Source organism: Triticum aestivum, chromosome 5D (genome assembly GCF_018294505.1).
Source record: "Triticum aestivum cultivar Chinese Spring chromosome 5D, IWGSC CS RefSeq v2.1, whole genome shotgun sequence".
Taxonomy (NCBI): domain Eukaryota; kingdom Viridiplantae; phylum Streptophyta; class Magnoliopsida; order Poales; family Poaceae; genus Triticum; species Triticum aestivum.
The window spans coordinates 371,516,092-371,530,163 of record NC_057808.1 but is presented as its reverse complement, the minus strand read 5'-3'; the positions used below and the strand labels follow the sequence as shown (position 1 = coordinate 371,530,163).

Below are 14,072 nucleotides of genomic sequence, written 5' to 3'. Positions count from 1 at the left end.
TAGTGACTTTGGAGTGACTCTTTGTTGCATGTTGAGTGATAGTTATATGATCCAATTATGTTATTATTGTTGAGAGAACTTGCACTAGTGAAAGTATGAACCCTAGGCCTTGTTTCAACGCATTGCAATACCGTTTTAGCTCACTTTTATCATTAGTTACCTTGCTATTTTTATATTTTCAGATTACAAAAACCTTTATCTACCATCCATATTGCACTTGTATCACCATCTCTTCGCCGAACTAGTGCACCTATACAATTTACCATTGTATTGGGTGTGTTGGGGACACAAGAGACTCTTTGTTATTTGGTTGCAGGGTTGTTTGAGAGAGACCATCTTTATCCTACGCCTTCCACGGATTGATAAACCTTAGGTCATCCACTTGAGGGCAATTTGCTACTGTCTTACAAACCTCTGCACTTGGAGGCCCAACAACGTCTACAAGAAGAAGGTTGTGTAGTAGACATCAGTGATAAAAAACAACAAGATCTTTGTGTGCACAATGAAGAAGACATCAGTTCATTACAGGATGGTACTAACTATTATACCTTGCCTTTTTTATTCCTTTGTCCCATTTTCAATATAGAGAAGATATTTATGCACATCCTTGTTTTCAGGCCTTTCCAAAGCAGTTCAGTGATGATTACCTTTCAAACCACCTGTATGGTCAGGAGGCGAGAAAGGTATTCATACAACACCCATGGTTCAATATTGAAATGTTCTTGAAGAGGACGAAGGATGGACGGTCAATCATCCATAGGCACTGGCCTAAAGTTACAAAGACCTTCAACATCAATGAAGGCTCAATATTCGCCTTCTGCTTCAGCAGTTTTCCAGATGAGATACATCTGTCTATGTACCGTCTATGATGCTAATTTTGAAAGGTTATAGATGTTGCATGTGAAACTTGGTCCTGGTGTAGTTGTGTAATGGGGTAGCTGAGTGCTGAAGTTATATGATGTTGTACTCTGATGTATTTCAATTATGAAAATGAAATATATTGTGTGCTTAATATTAAATGTCAATTAGATTAATAAATAGATTATGAATAATCGGATAATTAGCCTGCTAATGGCGAATTAGCCTGCTAATTGGGTTTTGCTATTGCAAACGGTTGTTGAAAAAAAAATACCGTGGGCGATGACCTCAGGTAACGCACACAATTTCTAGGAATAAACCGTGTTGGATCAATGAACAATCACACACGACTTTTTCTTGAAAACTGTTTGCGTTAGACCATCTTGCGCAAACGTTTACCACATAAAAACTGTGTGTGATGAAGAGCCTTTGCCACACCGTTTCTTCTACGGACCGTGTGTGATACATTCAATAACGCAAACATTTTAATGCAAAAAAATGTTTGCGATGTACCTGTGAACGGAAACGTTTTCCTTGAAGCGACTGTGTGGGATGTACATACGAACGAAAACGTTTGGCGGGGACTGACTGTGTGGGATGTACTTGCGACCGGGAACAATTTTGCCGTATAATTGTATTTTTAGCTCTACTATACGTATTTCCGTATTTGAGCGCTCGCCGGTCGCACACGATCACATTTTGCCGAGCGTGCGTGCCAGGAGGGCATATCCCCGACGGTTTCTGGGTCGTGTGGGAAGGACCCCCTATCGCCCACACTCACTTGGCGACGATTCCAAATGTCGTCGCGGAAAGGGGTTAAAAATCGTTTGTTTAGGAGCTCGCTGTACTAGTGTTTATTCCTGGATTTATTTCAGGATTTCCGGCGATGCACATTTAGTGGGAGGAGACGTTCCCGTCGACGACGAGGCGCCTACGGTGACTTCGTAAACCTCAAGATGATATGCTTGCTTAGTCTATCGGAGTGCTCATAGGGGTATGGTGTGCGTGCGTACGTTCATATGGGTGGGTGTATGCGCGTGTATATAAGCGCTTGTGTCTGCACTGATGTTAAAAAAAAGCTAAAGTGATTTTCTTGAGGGGGATGCAACAAAATAGGCCTGGAGAGCCCATTGAGGAGGATGCACCAAGAATTCCGGCCCATCTAATAAGCGTAATGGCCCAAACTGCATACGGCCTCCTCGTAGACAAGTTTGCTGTACGCACAACCCTAAATCGATCGGGCTTGGTCTCTGGACGCCGCCGCCCACCCCCACCCCGTATGGCCTCCCTTGTAGACAGATTGCTGTACGCACAACCCTAAATCTATCGGTTTTGGTCTCTCTCGCCGCCGGATCGCCGGTCCCCAACCCCCACGGCCGCCTCCGTCAGTAAGGCATCGCCATGTCTGCCGCTCCAGAAGCTCCTCCTTCCGAAGGTCCTCCATCGTTCATCGCCATGTCTGCCGCTCCGGAAGCTCCTCCTTCCGAAGGTCCTTCATCGTCGGTAAGGCATCTCACCCTACAAATTCCTTTCGATTTGTCCTCACAGAGATCCCCCTAATTTGCTAATCTATTTCCAGGTCGCCATATCCACCTCCCCCTTCCCCAACTGGATACTGCTGGAGAGCTTTGTCTTCCGCAGGGACGACAAGAAGTCTTTTCCGGACGACACAAAGGCACCCATCAGGGCGTCCGGCATCACCTCCTGGAACGCTCCCTTCCGGATTGCCTTCTCCCTTGCCAAGCCCCCGCTCGCTTCCCGCCTCTATGCAAAGTTGCGACGCTTTCCAGATCCTAGTCAAGAGACGCCTTTAGCCATAGTGGCGACCCACTTCAATCTACTGCTGCTTCGCGTAGGTACCAAAATCCCTGCACGAGGGCTAGTGCAGGACTTCTTTATCTGCAATGCCTATGAACCTTCCACGCTCAAAGCTTTGCCTCCTTGTAGAGAGCCCTACACAGATTATAGCCGCAGCAGCGGTGACAACCTACCTCGTGGTCGACCCCTCCAGAAGGAGGAGCGACGCCTGCTTGAGGTTCAATCAATGGGGCTCTTGTGCGGAGGCGGGGAGAAGTTTGCGGTGGCAGAGCTCTGCGTTTTCAAGACCATCCACTTAAAATCATATGCTGACATTTGTTTGCTATGCTCTCCCACATCAGCCGCCCCTGTCCTTGGCGGCAATTGGAACTCGTTCCGTGTACCAATCCTTGGCATTGACAGCAATGATCCATGGCACATTTGTTGCTGGGACACTGACACTGTCATTACTTTTAGGCACTGGCTGTGCTGGATCGATTATCATCGTGGTATTCTATTCTTTGACGTGTTCGGAGAGCCTGTCCCTACCGTCACATTCCTTGCTTTTCCTCTTGATGAGTATCCTTCCCCGCACAGTCTCAAAGAGGTCAAGCCATCCAGCCCTCTCAAATCCAGCCGGTTGTATCGTGGTGCGTCTGTCTTATTTGGTGGCAATATGATCAAATTTGTCAATGTCACCCGCCACGACGGCATTGGTTATGGAGAACTCAAACCTCGTTCAGGCTTCACCATCACCTGCCACACCCTCGAGTTAGGCGACACCCCAGTGATAGGCAATGCAAGGTGGAAGTTAGACTACAAGATTACTTCTGATGAGCTTTGGTCCGCCAATCCTCCTGAGCATCTTCCACACAACATTCTCATGTTCCCTCAAATAGACTTAGACATGCCACATCTAGTGCACTTTATCATCAGCGAGTTTGAATTCGTTATTAAGAAGATGTGGTTGGTGTCCATTGATATGAAAACTAAGGAGGTGAAATCATTTGCTCCGTACATCAGTGGGAAGGAAGGACTTGAAACAGACGACGCAGACTTGATCAGAGAAAGGTCTGACGCTCCCATGCCCTTCCTACCCTGTGATTTCTCCAGGTTTCTCCGTCTCTCAAGGTGCTAGCTGCTATCCACCACTTTGTACTTAATAGTTTTTTGCGGTTCATCATTTTAATCTTGTTGGTATTTCAATTACATGGAAAGCAGCCTCTTTCTCCAACCAGAACAATAATAATGTAGTGTTTTGTATTTATGTACTGCAGGTTGAGCAAGGATATGGAATGACTCACGGTGTACATTTAAGTTCAGCTACCATGGTAAAAATACTATCTACTTACTCTCTTGTATGCATCTGCTTACCTTTAGCTCTTGCTGATTCATTCCTATATTACTGAATGGACAAAATGGAATACATGCTTTTAGTGCTGTCCTCTTCATCACTTTATTCTATATGTTCATATTTTTGGCTATGTAATAGTGCCGCTTTCACTTTGTTATAGTAATATATTAATTAATTGAATCATTTAATATATTGTTACCATTTATCTTGTTTTGGCTGTTCAAGTGTTTTTAGGATTGAGCCACCCCAGTTGCGCAGTTACACTGAACTTAATATCGATAATAAACAATAACAGCTTGCTGTTCGATCTTTTGCTCTTTATGGACTGTCCACTATCTATACATGTAGTTCTTGATTGATTCATTGCTATATTACTGAATGGACAAAATGGAATACATGCTTTTAGTGTTGTCCTCTTCATCACTTTATTCTATATGTTCATGTTTTTGGCTATGTAATAGTGCCGCTTTCACTTTGTTATAGTAATATATTAATTAATTGAATCATTTAATATATTGTTACCATTTATCTTGTTTTGGCTGTTCAAGTGTTTTTAGGATTGAGCCGCCCCAGTTGCGCAGTTACACTAAACTTAATATCGATAATAAACAATAACAGCTTGCTGTTCGATCTTTTGCTCTTTATGGACTGTCCACTATCTATACATGTAGTTCTTGATTCATAACACAGCCTTCTGTTGCTACTAGCTTGCTGTGCTATTTTGAAGCAAACTCTAGGAACCACACTATTGTGATTGCTCTTGTAAAGCATAAAACATGATGGTTCTCCAATTTCTATATCGGAGCAAATGTCTATTATCTACGAACCTTTTAGCACACATTTTTCTATTGGTAAAAGTTTTAGAAGGTATTTTGTTGAATCTTTGGGTCAATCAGCTTACATCTTTGTCTGTTTCCATTAGGATCTTTCTGTTCCATATAGTGCGTTTTTTTATGTCGTGTAACTGGATACCAGGCCAGTGAAAAGCCATTCTCCCTGCATGAGAATTTTATTAGGTAAACTACTGTAGCATTAGCCTCGTTGGCCTTCTCATGTCATTACCACGTCTTCCTCTTGTTGTCATTACCACGTGAAACTTGATCAAGTACATGATTACGCTTACATTAATATTTAGGGTGAAACTGTCTTCTCTATTAGTTTTCCCCACTCTAATGCCATTTCTATTTCTTGTTTGTTTATTTCGTTTTGAACTATTGTTGTGTACATTTTTAAATGGATTTTTAACTAGCAAACCCATCGCACTAGGTTTAGCAATTCATCTTATGTGTCAATACTGCTCGCAAGCAGCATAGTCAGATGTTCAGATGCTCCCAAAATTTGTAACTGCCTTCTGAGGTTGTGCCGTGTCGCTTTCTTACAGTAAGGGACTATTCTTCACCCCAGCCAGCTTGTGTGCCCACGCTCAAAACAACAAACCGAGAGAAACATAACTTTTGTGAGGTAATATTATAGCGTTGAAGGAGGAACCAGTCCCCACACTAAAAGCACCGTAAACAAAAAGAGTGTAAGGTAATCTTACAGTTTGCATGCCAGTCAATTATGTCCTGTAGGCGAGGAACCAGCCCTGGCGCATCTTTCTGTAATTTTATGGCTATTCAGGTAATCTTACAGTAGGCAGGTGTTCCTGGCTTTTTTGATATGTAAGGCTCCGTTCCTATATTTCAGGTATTTTTCGTTAGATCTATTAGTAATATTTTTTATTGGACTGAGTACATAGGGTCTCTAGCAAAAATAATTATGGTAATTGATTTAAGTAACATAGGTCAGTATCGCAATTCTGTAGGAGGCAATTTTGACAACTGTAAGAAACATAGATCCCTAATTCTATTCTGTACACAAGGAAATTTTCTTTTTCTGAGGAAACAGCAGGAGCTCTGCCTTTGCATTAAGAAGAAGAGAATTTACCAGTTTATAAGGAAAACTGGCCGAAAACCGAGTACACAAGGAATTTTTGGTAACCCCAGAACAACAAAGCGGTCTAATAAATAGATTCCATGCAGTGGTTCTGGGGAATACGTCACGTAACAAAAACCATCCTTAAGTTACAAATAAAATTTGTTTGGACGAAATTAAACGCCACTTAGCACTAAGTAACCAGCATCATGAAAATTTCAGAAATCACTATTACAAAACTGAATACAACTGAGCTTGCACCGACTATTGCCGAACTTGATCTTTAAGTATCTTAATTTGCAGGTGGCCAGAGATTTTCCATCAACTTCATTTGTTCCTCAATCTCTCGAGCAACTGAAACATTCTTCTTAATAGTACCGTAGCCTTTAGGTTCACCTTTCTTCTCTGAATTTTGCTACTGGTTCTTACAAAAAGTGGGCCTGACATTTAAATTTAACATTACTCGTATCCACCACAAATATGAGGACATCTCTACCCCTCATACATTAACGGTCATCCACCTGAACAGATACCTGAAAACTAAATATTTTCAGTTGTTAGAAGTATATACCAACACACAAGCACATATAACACTTGAGGATTAACAGACTTCACTACCTTACACTGAAAAAAAAAAATCAAAATCGAAGACAGCACAGGTGGATTTTGGATGTACCAAGTTCATCAGAATCACATGAACCCATAAAACTCTGGCCGCCGGTGTGAATTAGAAGTATATAGGGAAACAAATGAAAAGATGCCTGATTTTAACTATTGTTTCAGTGCAAACTAAACATTGCCTCTTACCAAATTGTGCCAGATGATTGGGTGGGAGTCTTGATCTAGTATGTGTCTTATAAATGTTTATGACATTGTCTAACTAGTCTGAAACCTGTGAGTCATCAAAATGAAATATAGAAGCATCTCAAGTCCCTTCAATATGGATTTTTCGTAGTACTACTGGAACTTGTGCTGCTAAACTTCCATCACTCTGTGATGAAGGAAAAGGAGCAAAAAATCGGGAGGAAATCATGTGGTAAGCACCTGAAAAGCACTTGAAAATTTCATGACAGTACCTGCTTGGTTTACAATGAACAGTAGCATGAAAGAGTTACTCCAGCTAATTTGTCAGACACACATAACTGGAAGGCATAGTGCCAAAACCACCCAGCATATAGATGAATCAATATTAAATGGAACTAAATAATGCACGTCTCTATTCTAGTGGTAATGTGATCAAAAGACGGGGAATAAGAAATTAACCATATTTCAATGGGTGGCTCTGCAAGATAGGAAATAGGTTAAATGTGAACAAAATCAACGTCTTATAGTATAGAAGAATCTGAAGCAAAATGATGGTGTGGATTTACTTTACAGTATCCATGCCTACTGAATAAATTTAATTGGTGGAGGCTAGCTAGAATCGCATGATTACTCCAAAAATAGCACATTCTCATCCGGTTTATGCTACAGAAAACAAACAAGCAATTAGTTGACTGAGGGAGGGTTAAACCAAAAAATTAGCAAAGATTGACAGGCTGGATGAGGGTCAATGTCCACCTCATGCAATTAAAATAAATATAACTCAAATTTGCAGCTTACCTGAATATTGACAGGCTGGGAGAGTGTTAGCGTCCACCAACGTAAGGTTTCCAACCAGCAAAGTACGTAAATCTAATATACTGTACAGAGTCATCCCACATTCGCCAGCTGATGTAAATTTTTTGAGATAAGATAGGAGATATGGGGTCATCATAAAATAGGAGCATGTCCAACTAATTCATTTTCCAAGCCTGCACGCGACTAGATTGCATCTCTTGTTTACATCGATGTAAAACAGGAGCACGCCCAGCTATATCGTTCTGTCCAGTGTGTATCAATAAATAGCAATGAATAGGTACTTAACCATTCATCACTCACCTGAAGCAGTGTAAAAATATGATAACCAAACCTGAAAAAGTTCAGTGTACTCCAGGTGTATGCAGTGCTTTCACAGAGTTGACAAAGTGCTACAAATGTACCATGAATTGGAAAAAGAATACCTGATCCTGCATCTTGAAATTTTTGGTAGTTGCTACCATGTCTCACTTGTGTTATGGTCTGTACCTAGAGAATGTTCTGAAGCCTTCCACATGGAGACCCTCAACAACTACAGGTCAAAGTGAAAATACATATTTTTATCAGGACGATTCAAGTTTAAGAAAAGTCGCATTTGTGTTCTTTAGCAATATTAGGTAACCGAAAGGTATGATCAGCCATGATGGCAGTGTTTCGTCAACTCAACTAACAAAAAATTATACTCCCTATCAGCAAGTCAATGAAATTGTGCATTGAGATCATGGTTACTTGAGCTTAAATGATTGGTGATTATGAGGGTGCCACGAGCGCAGCTTGTTTTTCCACATTTTCAAGGTATGATCGGCCATGATGGCAGTGTTTCGACTAACTCATAACAGAGAATTATACTCCCTATCAGCAAGTCAATGACATTGTGTATTGAGATCATGGTTACTTGAGCTTAAAGGATTGGTGCTTATTAGGGTGCCATTCTTTGTTGCTCGTAGCGTGCAGCTTGTTTTTCCACATCGTTTTGTGCTGTACCTCTTTCCTGTTTCCTACTATGCCTTGTTCTGCAATAGAGCAGATTCACAATGATGGGATTGTCAACCTAATATAGTAGCAACATCCCAACTTGATTCTAAATTTAAATGGCCGGACATGGTACTTTTCAGTATCAGGGACAGTCTAATTCATTCAAAATAGTGGAGCTTATCCATAATAGAGAAGAAAAAAAATAAAAAATTTGTTGCAGCCTATTAAAAAGAGACAGGGAGGTGGGCTGGGTTCTAGTCCAGGCACGGAACGTAAAATTACACTGACCCAGATATAATTTTCTGGCTAGGGACGGTGGACTAGCTTTTCCCCAATCGCAAAACGGTGGCTTGGCTGGAGGCAATGTCTGGCTCGGTCTATCGACCATTAGTGTTTTGAGTTTTAGCCGCTCGAGTTGTGTAGGTAGACTAAAAACTTCATATCGGTAATAAATACTACCTCCGTCCCAATTTAGTTGTCGCAGAAATGGATAAAAATGGATGTATCTATATCTAAAATACGTTAAGATACATCCATTTCTGCGACAAGTAATTCCGGATGGAGGGAGTAATACTTTATATGAGGTGTATTTGTTTTTCCAAAAGTCAAATGAGTGCATGTTTGACCGAGTTTTTAGAAAAATATATCATATCCACAATATGAAATTTATGTCATTTGATCCATCATTAAAAGTAGTTTTGTATTTTATCTATAATCTTTGGTCAAACATTCAAATGGTTGACTTGCACGGAAGTCAATACACCTTTTATTCTGGAACGGAGAGAGTAATAGCTTGCTCCTTCTGCCATCAAGTTATCCCTGAGAGTCATAAGAATCCTCTGTTTCTCCTTGTTGAATCTTTTGCTCGTTATGGAGCTGTCCACTATCTATACATGTGTAGTTCTTTATTCATTATGCAGCCTTCTGTTAGTACTAGTTTGGTGTGCTATTTTGAAGCAAAAACTCTAGGAACCACACTACGGTGATTGCTCTTGTAAAGCATAAAACCGTATGCTGATTTATTGCTATATTGCTAAATGGTGCAAAATGGAATATCTGCTTTTATTGTGCCATGTCGCTTATGATAGTGTTCTGTTCTGCCACTCCTGGATAACTCTAATGTAGTGTTAATCAACGACCAAGCAGTGCAATTAATATTTATATCAGAATGGATCTTGGCTTGTGCGTCCCATCTGTTTAGCTGTGTGTTGCTGGAGGATGTAAAAGCATGCTTGACTACTTCATTTCTTAAGATTATGGATGCTGTACCATGTCTTCTTACCTGAATTTTACTTATGCATTATGCATGTCGATGCCGTGGTTCGTATCAATGCCTGTGTTCTACATATACTTTTAGATTTGGATCGTATAGAATGCACACCGTACCATTTGAAATGGCAGTGAAGTGTCAGTGGTTTTTTATAAGGGTATTGATCAGGAAACTGGGTCGTACTATTACATGTTTTTTTATATGCTGATCAGTTTACTTGTTGCTATTGATGTAGGTTTTGGAACACCCCTGTAATTAAGCTACAGTAATCCCTCTTGATTAATGAAGTCATCTCCTTTTTCTCATAGCAATTGCCACTTGTTCCAAAGTCAAATTCAAAATCAAATTTGAATTGCAGATGAAAATAGAAGTTTCACAAACATGCAAACAAAAGTGTTCATAATTTTGCAAATAATCACTAAGTAATTGTCTTGGAGAAACCAATATTATTTGAAATATTAAATTGCCCCTAACCTATTTAAAATGGCGTCGTATCAGGTGAATCCGGTATCCGTCGTGAATCCCTGCATCCTCTTGTTTCCAGCCGCCAGATCAAAATCGTGTGTCTCTACTAAAATGGTGTCGTATCTTGAGCTTTGCCGCCAGATCAAAATCCCTGCATCCAGCATCCCTCGTGCATCCCTGTAGCCACTCAACGTCTGTCGTCCGATCCTAATCATCAGCCTTGCGTGCGTTGGCTCCTATTTTGCAGAAAAACGCCCGCCTGTGGCCCAATTAGGCGTGTGAATTTTCTTTAAAGCCCCCGCTGAAGCTAGCTCTCCTAATTCCCTACTCCTATGCGTGCTTGGGATCGGTGTATTCTAATGCGGAGGTGTTTATCTTACACCTGTATTTGTATCAAGGTTTGGAAGCTTGTTTGTTATGAGTACAAAAGAAAATTTCCCATGCATCAAGTTTCCAAGGAGCAGTAATAAGCTAGGTTATCCATGGTTTGTTTGTTCTGCTAGCTGCTACTAGCATGTATCAGGTGAAAGAATCACATCAGACTAGCAACATTAGGGATTGATTCCATGAATTCTTTGGGCTGCTAGCATGTATCACCTGCAAAACCTTCTAAAAATCACGTCATAGTAGCAGCTTTAGAGTTATATCTTTTTTTGAGACAAGACATATGGCTCAGCTTTTTCAAAACTATCAGGTTCAGTACAAGAGAAAAAGAAAAGCAAGAGAAGGGGCTTCCTGTTCCAATGATTACAGCACATGATAAGCTAGCAGTTGAACTGCAAAAGAGACCGAAAATCACTCCACTCATTGCCAATAGGAATATAGCAATAAGAATTGCATACTTCATTCTGATATTTCAATACACAACATCTTGCATTCACTTGTTTCTGAAAACAAATATTCACCAATGATGTACCTTCACATTATAAATTCCGGAGCTACAAGTACACCCAACAAGCAACAACAGAATACAAGTGCACAATCCACATCAGATGGTCCCTTAACTTTAAAACCGGCAACAAAGGCGATTTTACCGTACGCGCACCCTGGGCATGTGCCCGGGCTCGCCGCCGTCACTTATTAGAACTCTAGCAAGCTGCTGAAGCAGTTAGTATCGAAAAGCTTGTTGAAATGCGCTGCAAAATCGCAAAATAAGTCCCGTTTCGGTACAACCCCCGCCCCATAAAGGGCAGTATCATCTTTTCCACTCCCATATAGGATACCCGCCATCGAGCAACCAGGAACAACTAGCCTGATGGGAGGAAGAGCGCAGTCGCTTCACTTCCTTGTCAGAGATCATCGCCACCCACGCAGAAACTCTAACCCTAGCCACCCGCTTTCCTTTCGCCTCTTGTATTCTTGAGGGTTTCCCGTGGTGGACCCGTGTGTGCGTGTTTGTTCTTTATGCCTTGCGTGCTTTCCTAGGTGAGTTATTGGTCCATGTAGTTTCGGCTAACAGCTACCACAATCCGTGGTCAATTTATTTCTCATGCGCTTTATTTTCTGTTTCCACCCAAGTTAACGCTACATTTGTGACGTACCCTAAATAAATTATCCATTTATTTATGGAGCCTGCTACGCGTCCGGCACATTTTTTCGTGAAAGATCCGCCGCCTTGCCGGCCATCAGATCTGATCAATCTAGCGGCTAGGCGTCTTCTTTTGCTTTACAACAAAGATCTTGTTGCAGAAAAAATCCAACATAGGTTGCGTTGTGGAATTTCTTTTGCAACATACATTATTGTGTTGCGGTATTTTTTTCTATCTTCACTTTTTTCTGCAACAAAGATATTATTGTGGAAGAACTTTTGCAACATAGATAATATTGCAAAAAACATAAAGATGAGAGATGGAGAGGGACGCGATGTTTCTAGACGAAGAGATAAGTCTCGTGTTTCCTTGAGTGGGGCATTGAGGGCACATGGCGCTTAAAGGAGGTGACGGACACGTTGATTGTTTTCAGCCGGTTGACGCTGGATATTTCCCTTTATTTATGGGGAAATACTTCTATCCAGCCGGCCGATCGGACACGAAACGTCCACCACATCGTCTGCGTGCCATGAGCACCTGACTGAGATGTTTGCAACATGACCCTTTTTGCAAGACGTACGGGCGCGACACGAAGTACGTTGCTGACTAATGAAGGCGAAATCCCGAGTGCAACATGAGCCATGTTGCAAATAGCTAACGATCAGACGACTATTATGTGAACCCCCCCCCCCCCCCCCCCCCCGCCCAAATACCTGTTTTGGGGGGTTGCAGCATCAAGGCTCATGTTGGAAAGCGCTACGTGCAACATGAGGCTCATTGGCTCTCACAGAAAAAGCATTTTGAAGGATTGCAACAAGGCTCGTGTTGCAAAGCATTGAGTGCAACATGAGACTTGTGCAAAGGCTTAACGACTCAAAGGGAAGGACCGGACGGCTGTGTCCACGACTCAATCGAGCGGCTGCCCGCACGGTCGATCTTTTAGGATTATGATCCGACCGATGTGTAGCGTCCGCTTTTATTTATTTAGCAAATCTTATGATTTTATGTCTTAAATAAAATTGCTGAACACACAAGCCCACGGCATCAACTTCAATTAAAGCTACTCTGCATCGAATTCATCTCTGAAACCCTTTATTATGTTGCAGCACCATCTTAGGGAAATTGTTCAGATGTATACTAGTATTACACAAACACTACCTTTGTTGTAAAGAGTAATCGCTACAGTGAGAGAGAGAGAAAAAAAAATCTTCAATCCTGGCCGTATATTTGGCACGATGTTTCCATAACACCGTCGAAACCCTTGGTGCTGCTGTACTCAAGTAAATATCATTTATACCTTTGTTTCCTTCATTCCGATCCATAATGAAACTAAACCAAGTATACAAATTAACAATCCAGTATATGAAACTATAAACAAAATATGTTAGCACAGATCGTGCAATACTATTAGTTGGCCAAAAAGATGCACATACGCAAGGAAGTAATGAAGAGGGCGACACCAAATGCAGGTATTCCATTCTGTCTACTTTGCACCATTCAGTAATATAGCAATGAATCAGCAAGAGCTAAAGTTGACCACGTGTATACAAGAGATCGAATTGTTACCATGGTAATCCCATAGTGGTCAATTTAAAAAATAACGATCACATACTTCAGCTAACTTTTAATAGTGTTTTGCAAGCAGCCAAGACTTTCCAAAGGCAAACAACAAGAGAAATGACGCAATGACGGACGATATACATTAATACATTATTAGATCCTCACAGACATCAAGATAACGGTGTACTACATAAGCTGCGTATGAGTAGTCTCTCCCAAAGCTTCATCCTTGTAATTATTGTAGTTGAACTTGAATTGTAGACCGTAAAGCTATCCAGATTGATGAAGTTGGCACACGTGAGTCATTCCATATCCTTGCTCTCTTCCTGCAATATAGTACATGAATAAAATACACTACATTATGGATCTTGTTGGAGAAAAAGGCTGCTCTCCACGTAATTGAAATACCAACAAGATTAAAATGATGAACGGCAAAAAACTATTAACATGCCAGTTACTTTAAATATTGCTACTGCGGTCTTGAAACAGTCTCACTGTTGGCATTATCTTCTGTTTGTTAACAAAGAAACATCTTTTTTTTGCAAACTGACCAGTACAAAATAACACTAATTGCGATTGATTTGTTTTGTTTCCAGTTCTATCTAGGAGTGTTTTACCTAAATTAGGTAGATAGTTCTCTGTATTCTCATGGTAATGATATATTTTGTCACTTAGTATTTTTTCTAAGATACAAATCAACCAGCATAGTATTGTTACCATGGTGTATACAAGA

At 40.9% G+C, this 14,072-nt stretch overlaps 1 protein-coding gene across 6 annotated transcripts; it reads left to right on the top strand.

The window, feature by feature from the left end:
* Positions 1-2,121: 2,121 nt before the first annotated feature.
* LOC123121850 (uncharacterized) lies at positions 2,122-13,633 on the top strand. 6 transcript variants are annotated; one of them, XM_044541925.1, is made up of 4 exons: positions 2,122-2,361; positions 2,438-3,786; positions 3,933-3,986; positions 13,425-13,633. In XM_044541925.1, the coding sequence occupies exons 1-3, from the start codon at positions 2,260-2,262 to the stop codon at positions 3,952-3,954; spliced, it is 1,473 nt and encodes a 490-aa protein (XP_044397860.1). In that variant the 5' UTR covers positions 2,122-2,259; the 3' UTR covers positions 3,955-3,986; positions 13,425-13,633. The 6 variants fall into 6 exon arrangements, with proteins under 6 accessions (XP_044397860.1, XP_044397864.1, XP_044397861.1 ...); XM_044541929.1 differs by having other exon boundaries at positions 13,411-13,633; XM_044541926.1 differs by lacking the exon at positions 13,425-13,633 and adding an exon at positions 10,284-10,481.
* Positions 13,634-14,072: the final 439 nt, after the last annotated feature.